The sequence below is a fragment of the Coregonus clupeaformis genome, chromosome 30, assembly GCF_020615455.1.
Source record: "Coregonus clupeaformis isolate EN_2021a chromosome 30, ASM2061545v1, whole genome shotgun sequence".
Taxonomy (NCBI): Eukaryota; Metazoa; Chordata; class Actinopteri; order Salmoniformes; family Salmonidae; genus Coregonus; species Coregonus clupeaformis.
The window spans coordinates 35,487,562-35,500,902 of NC_059221.1; the positions used below are offsets into that span (position 1 = coordinate 35,487,562).

The window sequence follows — 13,341 nt, forward strand, 5'->3', positions numbered from 1 at the left end:
CTGATTTTGTACGTTTGCCCACTGACAAAGAAATGATCAGTCTATAATTTTAATGGTAGGTTTATTTGAACAGTGAGAGACAGAATAACAACAACAAAAATCCAGAAGAACGCATGTCAAAAATGTTATAAATTGATTTGCATTTTAATGAGGGAAATAAGTATTTGACCCCTTCTCAATCAGAAAGATGTATGGCTCCCAGGTGTATTTTATACAGGTAACGAGCTGAGATTAGGAGCACACTCTTAAAGGGAGTGCTCCTAATCTCAGTTTGTTACCTGTATAAAATACACCTGTACACAGAAGCAATCAATCAATCAGATTCCAAACTCTCCACCATGGCCAAGACCAAAGAGCTCTCCAAGGATGTCAGGGACAAGATTGTAGACCTACACAAGGCTGGAATGGGCTACAAGACCATCACCAAGCAGCTTGGTGAGAAGGTGACAACAGTTGGTGCGATTATTCGCAAATGGAAGAAACATAAAATAACTGTAAATCTCCCTCGGCCTGGGGCTCCATGCAAGATCTCACCTCGTGGAGTTGCAATGATCATGAGAACGGTGAGGAATCAGCCCAGAACTACACGGGAGGATCTTGTCAATAATCTCAAGGCAGCTGGGATCATAGTCACCAAGAAAACAATTGGTAACACACTACGCCGTGAAGGACTGAAATCCTGCAGCGCCCGCAAGGTCCCCCTGCTCAAGAAAGCACATATACAGGGCCGTCTGAAGTTTGCCAATGAACATCTGAATGATTCAGAGGAGAACTGGGTGAAAGTGTTGTGGTCAGATGAGACCAAAATTGAGCTCTTTGGCATCAATTCAACTCGCCGTGTTTGGCGGAGGAGGAATGCTGCCTATGGCCCCAAGAACACCATCCCCACCGTCAAACATGGAGGTGGAAACATTATGCTTTGGGGGTGTTTTTCTGCTAAGGGGACAGGAAAACTTCACCGCATCAGAGGGACAATGGACGGGGCCATGTACCGTCAAATCTTGTGTGAGAACCGCCTTCCCTCAACCAGGGCATTGAAAATGGGTCGTGGATGTGTATTCCAGCATGACAATGACCCAAAACACACGGCCAAGGCAACAAAGGAGTGGCTCAAGAAGAAACACATTAAGGTCCTGGAGTGGCCTAGCCAGTCTCCAGACCTTAATCCCATAGAAAATCTGTGGAGGAAGCTGAAAGTTCGAGTTGCCAAACGTCAGCCTTGAAACCTTAATGATTTGGAGAAGATCTGCAAAGAGGAGTGGAACAAAATCCCTCCTGAGATGTGTGCAAACCTGGTGGCCAACTACAAGAAACGTCTGACCTCTGTGATTGCCAACGAGGGTTTTGTCACCAAGTACTAAGTCATGTTTAGCAGAGGGGTCAAATACTTATTTCCCTCATTAAAATGCAAATCAATTTATAACATTTTTGACATGCGTCTTTCTGGATTTTTTTGTTGTTATTCTGTGTCTCACTGTTCAAATAAACCTACCATTAAAATTATAGACTGATCATGTCTTTGTCAGTGGGCAAACGTACAAAATCAGCAGGGGATCAAATACTATTTTCCCTCACTGTATATATACAGAGATCATGTGACAGATCATGTGACACTTAGATTGCACACAGGTGGACTTTATTTAACTAATTATGTGACTTCTGAAGGTAATTGGTTGCACCAGATCTTATTTAGGGGCTTCATAGCAAAGGGGGTGAATACATATGCACCACTTTTCTGTTATATACATTTTTTATACTTTTTTGAAACAAGTACTTTTTTTCATTTCACTTAACCAATTTTGACTATTTTGTGTATGTCCATTACATGAAATCCAAATAAAAATCCATTTAAATTACAGGCTGTAATGCAACAAAATAGAAAAAACGCCAAGGGGGATGAATACTTTTGCAAGGCACTGTAGTTGTACATTATGGAATTCAAAACCAGAGTGCGGAGAACCACATCTCACAACATAACCTGTCTGTCTTCTCCCTTTGTCTCGCTGAAGGTCTTTCTCTTTCATTTAGTCTCATGGTTGGCACTCTGAACAAAAAATTATGTTTATTGTGTTTTTGCTCTAATGAGCCATTGTAATCCTCATTTCACAAAGCGAAAAACTCATTACTGTGTAATGTTTTATTATTTTGAATCATGAGTTATGTCATTACAGTGTCAGCTCAGGGCAGTGATCTAAATGTGTGTGTGTGTGTGTGTGTGTGTGAGAGTGTATGTATCCATGTGTGTTTGAGCATGCGTTCATTCATTTGTGTGTTTGTTTCTCTATTTGTTTCCCTCTCTGTCTAATCTGAATGTTTCTGAGTGTCTGACTCTGTTTTTATAACTGTGTGTGTCTCACCCTAGGGTGTGTGAGATGGTGGTGCCTCTGGAAGACCCTATCATCACTGAGACGACCTCCACCCTGCAGGAATGGGGCGTGCTGTGGAAGCAACTCTACGTGGTGAGTACCATTTCACCTCTCACTGGGAGACCTCTGTCTAGAGTAGAGGAAACATTGGGTCCGTTTATATGCAATGTGCAGGGTTAGAAGAGGGTTAGAAGAGGGTTAGAAGAGGGGATAATCAGAAAGGGAACGAGAACAGGAGCTGTATCCATCCATGCCTTACATACTCAGCTCAAGGGATTTGATGAGATAGGAGCTGCATCCATCCATGCCTTACATACTCAGCTCAAGGGATTTGATGAGATAGGAGCTGCATCCATCCATGCCTTACATACTCAGCTCAAGGGATTTGATGAGATAGGAGCTGCATCCATCCATGCCTTACATACTCAGCTCAAGGGATTTGATGAGATAGGAGCTGCATCCATCCATGCCTTACATACTCAGCTCAAGGGATTTGATGAGTGTTATGATGAGTTTCTCAGGTATCAAGTAATTAAGGATGTAAGAATATACTTAGACACTTTTGATGGGGAGTTCATATAAGATATTTAATAGGTACCATGGTTCGTTAACAGAAGACATAGCTTTGCCTCTTGCCATTCCGAACTCACCTAGAACAAAGACATCCTCTCAGCTTATATACACTATTTTACACGTTTCTTCACGAACATCTGGTACCCATCAGTGGGCACTCCCTTCTTTGATGTTATTACCCTTTACCCCAAGTCAGTATATCCTGTCCATCAATCATTCTAAGATCAACATCAGTAATCTCCTTTGACATAAGGAATGCAGACTCTGTGGCACCACACTAACTCTAACCTGGTTTCCCACAACACTATAAAAACCTAATATCAATGAGAAAGGAGCTGCATCCATCCATGCCTTACATACTCAGCTCAAGGGATTTGATGAGATATACATTTTTACCTACAGTGTGCAGTTTTCATCCACCTCATTCAATACCTGAAAAACCCATGTCTATTTGCAAGATACTGTGGGATAGTAAGAAACTATTGGGGTTGAACACACTTTACTGCATATACAGCCCCTTCCCATGAATCCCCATAGCATGTCCTAAAGGCTGTCACTCAACTCTACGTCTTTATATTACTCCCTATGTAAAACCAAAAATAGTCATTGGCCATAAATAATGTCCTAGATAGCTAGCTGTCATAGGCAATTTCACTGTATGTCACTCCGCTGTTACCACAGCTCTTTGTCTAGCCTCGTCCCAGGTCTCTATGTGCTGTAGCCAACTGTTCTATCGTTGGCATGCCATTCATACCAATGATAGTCAGAGGAGATAGTTAAAGCCCACACAGATTTGGCCCAGGCTAATGTTTACCTGTCATGGTCTATTATAACGTCAACTTAAAACCCAATACAGTTCTGTACATTCAGCCAGCATCATCATCCTCCTCTCACTTTATAAATGTTCATGGAGACCTAAATAAACCCTTATCCTGCTAAGTTTGGAGGGGGCAGGAGCCAGGAGGATGTAGCCACTGTATGTAGCTGCAGTTTGAGCGGAGGGAGGGAGATGTTGCCGAGCTGGCAGCGTGTTTTTACGTAACCTCTCACTGAGGACTGCTCATGCTCAGAGGAGCCAAGGAGCCTGGGGCAGGACTGTGGTGATGTAACTTCCTGTCAAGCAAGACTAATGCAAACCATTGATTTAACACTGCTCATTTCAGCACTCATTCTGCCCCTCCTGTGTGGTAGCTAGTGTAGCCAGTCACCATGGTTACCATCCATAAAAATCAGGATGTATCATTGGCTAGATGTTGACACGTTTATTTAATTTTTCCTTGAATGTTTTGCCCTCGGGGCGTTTTGCTGCCAATTAGAATGCATAGTGGTACTTAAGGGAGCGATGGCTTGAGCATTAATGTGTATCTGTTATAATGTACATAATTAGGCCTTACAGAACAGCCGTCCGAGATGCCTCATCAACTCTGACTAAAAACTTTGTTTTCCTACAGCCATGAGCAGTTTCAGAACATGGAATATTTACCCTCATTAAATGTACAGTTGAAGTCGGAAGTTTACATACACCTTAGCCAAATGCATTTAAACTCAGTTTTTCACAATTCCTGACATTTATTCCAAGTAAAAATTCCCTGTTTTAGGACAGTTAGGATCACCACTTTATTTTAAGAATGTGAAATGTCAGAATAATAGTAGAGAGAATTATTTATTTCAGCTTTTATTTCTTTCATCACATTCCCAGTGGGTCAGAAGTTTACATACACTCAATTAGTATTTGTTAGTATTGCCTTTAAATTGTTAAACTTGGGTCAAACGTTTTGGGTAGCCTTCCACAAGCTTCCCACAACAAATTGGGTGAATTTTGGCCCATTCCTCCTGACAGAGCTGGTGTAACTGAGTCAGGTTTGTAGGCCTCCTTGCTCGCACACACTTTTTCAGTTCTGCCCACAAATGTTCTATAGGATTGGGGTCAGGGCTTTGTGATGGACACTCCAATACCTTGACTTTGTTGTCCTTAAGCCATTTTGCCACAACTTTGGAAGTATGCTTGGGGTCATTGTCCATTTGGAAGACCCATTTGCGACCAAGCTTTAACTTCCTGACTGATGTCTTGAGATGTTGCTTCAATATATCCTCATCATTTTCCTTCCTCATGATGCCATCTATTTTGTGAAGTGCACCAGTCCCTCCTGCAGCAAAGCAGCCCCACAGCATGATGCTGCCACCCCCGTGCTTCACGGTTGGGATGGTGTTCTTCGGCTTGCAAGCGTCCCCCTTTTTCCTCCAAACATAACGATGGTCATGATGGCCAAACAGTTATATTTTTGTTTCATCAGACCAGAGGACATTTCTCCAAAATGTACGATCTTTGTCCCCGTGTGCAGTTGCAAACCGTAGTCTGGCTTTTTCATGGCGGTTTTGGAGCAGTGGCTTCTTCCTTGCTGAGCTGCCTTTCAGGTTATGTCGATATAGGACTCGTTTTACTGTGGATATAGATACTTTTGTACCTGTTTCCTCCAGCATCTTCACAAGGTCCTTTGCTGTTGTTCTGGGATTGATTTGCACTTTTCGCACCTAAGTACGTTCATCTCTAGGAGACAGAACGAGTCTCCTTCCTGAGCGGTATGACGGCTGCATGGTCCCATGGTGTTTATACTTGCGGACTATTGTTTGTACAGATGAACGTGGTACCTTCAGGCGTTTGGAAATTGCTCCCAAGTATGAACCAGACTTGTGGAGGTCTACAATAATTTTTCTGAGGTCTTGGCTGATTTCTTTTGATTTTCCCATGATGTCAAGCAAAGAGGCACTGAATTTGAAGGTAGGCCTTGAAATACATCCACAGGTTGACTCAAATGATGTCAATTAGCCTATCAGAAGCTTCTAAAGCCATGACATCATTTTCTGGTATTTTCCAAGCTGTTTAAAGGCACAGTCAACTTAGTGTATGTAAACTTCTGACGCACTGGAATTGTGATACAGTGAATTATAAGTGAAATAATCTGTCTGTAAACAATTGTTGGAGAAATTACTTGTGTCATGCACAAAGTAGATGTCCTAACCAACTTGCCAAAACTATAGTTTGTTAACAAGAAATTTGTGGAGTAGTTGAAAAACAAGTTTTAATGACTCCAACCTAAGTGTATGTAAACGTCCGACTTCAACTGTATATATATACAGTGGGGAAAAAAAGTATTTAGTCAGCCACCAATTGTGCAAGTTCTCCCACTTAAAAAGATGAGAGAGGCCTCTAATTTTCATCATAGGTACACGTCAACTATGACAGACAAATTGAGAAAAAAAAATCCAGAAAATCACATTGTAGGATTTTTAATGAATTTATTTGCAAATTATGGTGGAAAATAAGTATTTGGTCACCTACAAACAAGCAAGATTTCTGGCTCTCACAGACCTGTAACTTCTTCTTTAAGAGGCTCCTCTGTCCTCCACTCGTTACCTGTATTAATGGCACCTGTTTGAACTTGTTATCAGTATAAAAGACACCTGTCCACAACCTCAAACAGTCACACTCCAAACTCCACTATGGCCAAGACCAAAGAGCTGTCAAATGACACCAGAAACAAAATTGTAGACCTGCACCAGGCTGGGAAGACTGAATCTGCAATAGGTAAGCAGCTTGGTTTGAAGAAATCAACTTTTTGGAGCAATTATTAGGAAATGGAAGACATACAAGACCACTGATAATCTCCATCGATCTGGGGCTCCACACAAGATCTCACCCCGTGGGGTCAAAATGATCACAAGAACGGTGAGCAAAAATCCCAGAACCACACGGGGGGACCTAGTGAATGACCTGCAGAGAGCTGGGACCAAAGTAACAAAGCCTACCATCAGTAACACACTACACCGCCAGGGACTCAAATCCTGCAGTGCCAGACGTGTCCCCCTGCTTAAGCCAGTACATGTCCAGGCCCGTCTGAAGTTTGCTAGAGTGCATTTGGATGATCCAGAAGAGGATTGGGAGAATGTCATATGGTCAGATGAAACCAAAATATAACTTTTTGGTAAAAACTCAACTCGTCGTGTTTGGAGGACAAAGAATGCTGAGTTGCATCCAAAGAACACCATACCTACTGTGAAGCATGGGGGTGGAAACATCATGCTTTGGGGCTGTTTTTCTGCAAAGGGACCAGGACGACTGATCCGTGTAAAGGAAAGAATGAATGGGGCCATGTATTGTGAGATTTTGAGTGAAAACCTCCTTCCATCAGCAAGGGCATTGAAGATGAAACGTGGCTGGGTCTTTCAGCATGACAATGATCCCAAACACACCGCCCGGGCAACGAAGGAGTGGCTTCGTAAGAAGCATTTCAAGGTCCTGGAGTGGCCTAGCCAGTCTCCAGATCTCAACCCCATAGAAAATCTTTGGAGGGAGTTGAAAGTCTGTGTTGCCCAGCGACAGCCCCAAAACATCACTGCTCTAGAGGAGATCTGCATGGAGGAATGGGCCAAAATACCAGCAACAGTGTGTGAAAACCTTGTGAAGACTTACAGAAAACGTTTGACCTGTGTCCTTGCCAACAAAGAGTATATAACAAAGTATTGAGAAACTTTTGTTATTAACCAAATACTTATTTTCCACCATAATTTGCAAATAAATTCATTAAAAATCCTACAATGTGATTTTCTGGATTTTTTTTCCTCATTTTGTCTGTCATAGTTGACGTGTACCTATGATGAAAATTACAGGCCTCTCTCATCTTTTTAAGTGGGAGAACTTGCACAATTGGTGGCTGACTAAATACTTTTCCCCCCCACTGTATATATATATATATATATATATATATATATACATATATACATACACACATATACACACATACATACATACATACACACATACACATATACATACATACATGCATACATACATACATACATACACACATACACATCCTTTAAAAAAAATATATTCCCCTTTATTACTTTCCAACCCCACCACCCTTTCCCTAATTGGAGTAAAATAGTGAACAACAATGCTTAGGCCTCTACTTACAGCTTATACTTACTATTTACATTTTACAATAATTATATTTTGTTTGTTTTTACTCCTGAACTTCCTCTACCCTCAACCTCTCCGATCATTTTCATGATGTCCATCCGGTTTGCTTCTATATGCCATATCTTTCTAACTGTGCTCTTTCACAAAAGCTCCCAACCTACAACCTATATACTTATTATGGACACAGTATGCTTACATTATTAGTTATCTTGTAATTAGTTGTTGTTAGTTATTATTAGTCCCATCATTCAGCTCCATTCAACACCACCCATCTATCTCTTAACACCATCGATATAGGATTTCAATTTGCCATGTATTTTTAAACTCTACTGTGATGTTTTACAAAAGTTCTGAACCTTTCTATTCTCATTGTTTCTACAGATTGTAAAATGAATGATTATTTTTTTGCTAAAAGTATTATTATATTATTGATCGATTGACTATGACTTTTCAGATCACCCAGTAATGCTATCTGCAAGGTTAGCTCCAGGTAAATATTGCAATCCTTTAGCCATTCCTGGACCTGTGTCCAAAAACAAGCTATAAATGGACAGTACCAAAACAATTGATCTAATGATTCTGTCTCTTCGCAGCAAAATCTGCAGAGCTGGAAAGATTGTATCCCCCATATAAATAACATTATATTGGTAGCAAGAATTGTATATAATAATTTAAATTGAAAAATTCTAAGTTTTGAATCCGGTTTCGTTTTGCGTATCAGTTCATAAACACTATGCCATGGGATCGTTATGTCAAAAATCTCTTCCCAACTATTTTACAATCTATATGGGATGGCTGTCAATCCTTTGGTCCTTAAATGAAACTGGTATACTTTTTTATTCATCACAGTTTTCTTTAACCAATTATGTTCTTTGATGCAAGGCCGACAGACAAGTTCCTTACTTTCTCCCCCTTCCACTTTCCTCTTCCATTTTTGCGGTAAGGCTGCAATTATTTGGTTGTAATTTTGGGTAGAGCAGACATTTCCATATGTTTTTGTTAGCTGCATGTGCGACATAACTCCACCAGTCCTACCGATGATATCATTTACGAAGATTATACCTTTTTTAAAAAAATTTTCATAAGATAAAGGTTAGTATATTAGTATATTTGAGTTTAACCACAATATTTGTTGCATTATTTGTTCTGTCGTTTCTGGAGGATTAAATTGAAATTGCAACCAACTTTCTATGGCTTGTTTTAGAAATAGTGATATTTGGGAGATGATTTCCTTTTCAAATAACTGCAAATGAGTTGTTGTAATCTGAATAAAAGGAAAAAGGCCATTCTTGAACATTGGGTGAGACAATCTTACTAATTTGCTAGAGAACCAGTTCGGATTTAAGTATAACTTTTGTATGACTGAAGCTTTTAGTGATAGGTCTAATGCTTTAATATTTAATAATTTCTGTCCTCCGAATTCATATTCATTATATAAATAGGCCCGTTTAATTTTGTCTGGCTTGCCGTTCCAAATAAAATTGAATATTTTTTTCTCATATAATTTAAAAAACTGTTCGCTAGGCGTAGGCAAGACCATAAGCAAATAGGTAAACTTGGATAATACTAAAGAGTTAATCAGGGTGATTTGTCCACAAATTGACAGGTATTTACCTTTCCATGGTAGCAAGATCTTATTTATTTTTGCTAGCTTTCTATTAAAATGTATTGGAGTGAGATCATTAATTCCTTTGGGATATGTATTCCGAGTATATTCACATCACCATCAGACCTTTTTATTGGTAAACTACATGGTAATGTAAAAATTGTATTTTTTAGTGATCCAATACGTAATATAGTACATTTGTCATAATTTGTTTGTAATCCAGAGAGGTTAGAAAATGCATCTAGATCCTCTATGAGGCTGTGGAGGGATTTTAGTTGTGGATTTAAAAGAAAACATGAATCATCAGCGTACAATGACACCTTTGTTTTTTAGCCCTGGATTTCTAATCCCTTGATATTATTGTTGGATCTGATTTGAATAGCTAACATCTCGATGGCCATAATAAATAGATATGCCGATAGTGGACAACCTTGTTTCACTCCTCTTGACAGTTTAAAACTTTTGGAGAAATAGCCATTATTTACTATTTTACACCTAGTTACTATACATGATTTTGACCCATTTTATAAGAGATTCTCCAAAATTGAAATGCTCCAGGCATTTATATATAAACCCCAGTCGTACTTTATCAAATGTCTTTTCGAAGTCTGCTATGAATAGCAGAGGGGAGAACAAGTATTTGATACACTTCCGATTTTGCAGGTTTTCCTACTTACAAAGCATGTAGAGGTCTGTAATTGTTATCATAGGTACACTTCAACTGTGAGAGACGGAATCTAAAACAAAAATCCAGAAAATCACATTGTATGATTTTTAAGTAATTAATTTGCATTTTATTGCATGACATAAGTATTTGATCACCTACCAACCAGTAAGAATTCCGGCTCTCACAGACCTGTTCGTTTTTCTTTAAGAAGCCCTCATGTTCTCCACTCATTACCTGTATTAACTGCACCTGTTTGAACTCGTTACCTGTATAAAAGACACCTGTACACACACTCAATCAAACAGACTCCAACCTCTCCACAATGGCCAAGACCAGAGAGCTGTGTAAGGACATCAGGGATAAAATTGTAGACCTGCACAAGGCTGCGATGGGCTACAGGACAATAGGCAAGCAGCTTGGTGAGAAGGCAACAACTGTTGGCGCAATTATTAGAAAATGGAAGAAGTTCAAGATGACGGTCAATCACCCTCGGTCTGGGGCTCCATGCAAGATCTCACCTCGTGGGGCATCAATGATCATGAAGAAGGTGAGGGATCAGCCCAGAACTATACGGCAGGACCTGGTCAATGACCTGAAGAGAGCTGGTACCACAGTCTCAAAGAAAACCATTAGTAACACACTACGCCGTCATGGATTAAAATCCTGCAGCGCACGCAAGGTCCCCCTGCTCAAGCCAGCGCATGTCCAGGCCCATCTGAAGTTTGCCAATGACCATCTGGATGATCCAGAGGAGAAATGGGAGAAGGTCATGTGGTCTGATGAGACAAAAATAAAGCTTTTTGGTCTAAACCCCACTCGCCGTGTTTGGAGGAAGAAGAAGGATGAGTACAACCCCAAGAACACCATCCCAACCGTGAAGCATGGAGGTGGAAACATCATTCTTTGGGGATGCTTTTCTGCAAAGGGGACAGGACGACTGCACCGTATTGAGGGGAGGATGGATGGGGCCATGTATTGCGAGATCTTGGCCAACAACCTCCTTCCCTCAGTAAGAACATTGAAGATGGGTCGTGGCTGGGTCTTCCAGCATGACAACGACCCGAAACACACAGCCATGGCAACTAAGGAGTGGCTCCGTAAGAAGCATCTCAAGGTCCTGGAGTGGCCTAGCCAGTCTCCAGACCTGAAGCCAATAGAAAATCTTTGGAGGGAGCTGAAAGTCCGTATTGCCCAGCGACAGCCCCGAAACCTGAAGGATCTGGAGAAGGTCTGTATGGAGGAGTGGGCCAAAATCCCTGCTGCAGTGTGTGCAAACCTGGTCAAGGCCTACAGGAAAAGTATGATCTCTGTAATTGCAAACAAAGGTTTCTGTACCAAATATTAAGTTCTGCTTTTCTGATGTATCAAATACTTATGTCATGCAATAAAATGCAAATTAATTACTTAAAAATCATACAATGTGATTTTTTGGATGTTTGTTTTAGATTCCGTCTCTCACAGTTGAAGTGTACCTATGATAAAAATGACAGACCGCTACATGCTTTGTAAATAGGAAAACCTTCAAAATCGGCAGTGTATCAAATACTTGTTCTCCCCACTGTATATATACTAATTATTAAAAAATATATATCTATTCAAATATCTTGCATATCTTATTTTCCATCATTATCAATTAAAATGCGTAATTATGTCGGCAGTTCATGCGTAGGATTTTAACATATAACCCGGATTGCCATTGTATTACATTTCATTTTTGACAAGCAATTATTATTTTAGCAAACAATTATTGTGGTTCATCCTATATTCTCCCTAACATCCCTACCCCCTTGCGTTTATCCAAAGAGAATTCTAGTTACACACACGCACATACTCACATACTCTAACACACTTAACCCCTTTCCTCCACAATCAACCATTAAATCAGATGCTCAACGGTTGTTACATCCCAGAGCCCAACTCAAGAAAGGACCTGATTTACGAATGCATATACAGTTACAGCTGATTGAGAAAGCATGCAAGATTGAGCAGAAATTGAAAACAATGTGAGATTTGATTAATCTATTTAATCTATGTCAAGTCCTAGGTGATGGAGATCAGATCCACCCTCTTCACCTGAGACACAAACACTCTGGTCCCCCGTTGTAACCATTTTTCCCAAGCATCTCCGTGTAGTCAGACCATTGATTATTTTGTGCCACCTGGGCCACAATGATAAGCCCCCTCTCTGATTGTCCGAGTGTGACCCCCTCCCCATGGGTTACTGCAGCCAGTGTTGCCAGCACTGCCACTACCTGGGTGGGGGTACCCCACCGGAATCCCCACCGGCTAGGTACAAGGTCGTCAAGGTTCTCATTAGCAGCTTTGAGAATTTCCTTGTATATAATGCTCTCCCATCAGGGGGCTCTGGCTTTGTAGGACCAACCCTGCCAGGCAGGCTCAGAATCTTGAGGGGGTGGTGCTGCTCAAGTAGGTCTCTGACCGCATTTATTTTCCTGTTTTGGCTGCATATAGGCAACTCACAGCAGGTCCATAAAACAGATGGGTACTTCTCTTTGGTGTATGGGTCGCTCAGGTGGGTGTCTAGGATATAGGGTTGGGGATCGTTCCATCATGATAGGACAATAAAAAATATATTAGATGTATACTATACTTTAAAATGTATATCCTTCATCTGCACAAAATTGAAAGCTCTCTCTGACAACCCCTGCTCACAGACACATGTTGGTTCTGGGAAATGCAACCATTTCCTTTCTCACTCACTTAACGCCACACTTATTCAAACACCAAAAGGCACAGTCAACTTAGTGTATGTAAACTTCTGACTTCAACTGTACATGAACGTTGTAGATGCGCTTAATCTTTGCACTTATTTAAACAAACCTGGGAAGAAGTGTGTGCTTCTCAGGCCAAAGGGAGGAAATAAAATGCTTCAATTAAAAGTGCTGTCCTTGGTCATGGAGAAAGGTTAGTTTTCACGAAGCTGTGGCTGATGAAACCCTGTATCACCTGTAGGTCAGAGAGGGACTGAGTAGGACTTAAAAAATAATTAATTATTGTTAGTACTTTAGCTCTATCAGTGGAACTCATATGGTAACTAGGTAGCCTCCAGTAGAAAATAAAGATCCTTGTTGGTTGTTTGATAACAGCAGGACTCTGAGTAGGACTTGTTGTTGTGGATCTTCTTAAT

General features: G+C 40.6%; 1 protein-coding gene across 1 annotated transcript in view; it reads left to right on the forward strand.

The window, feature by feature from the left end:
* The window catches only part of LOC121545336 (dedicator of cytokinesis protein 3-like), a 106,906-nt gene that overhangs the window by 34,243 nt on the left and 59,322 nt on the right, over nucleotides 1–13,341 (forward strand). The window contains exon 5 of the mRNA XM_041855773.2: nucleotides 2,363–2,459. Within this exon, the coding sequence (XP_041711707.2) occupies nucleotides 2,363–2,459 (97 nt within the window). The remainder of the gene's footprint in view (nucleotides 1–2,362; nucleotides 2,460–13,341) is intronic.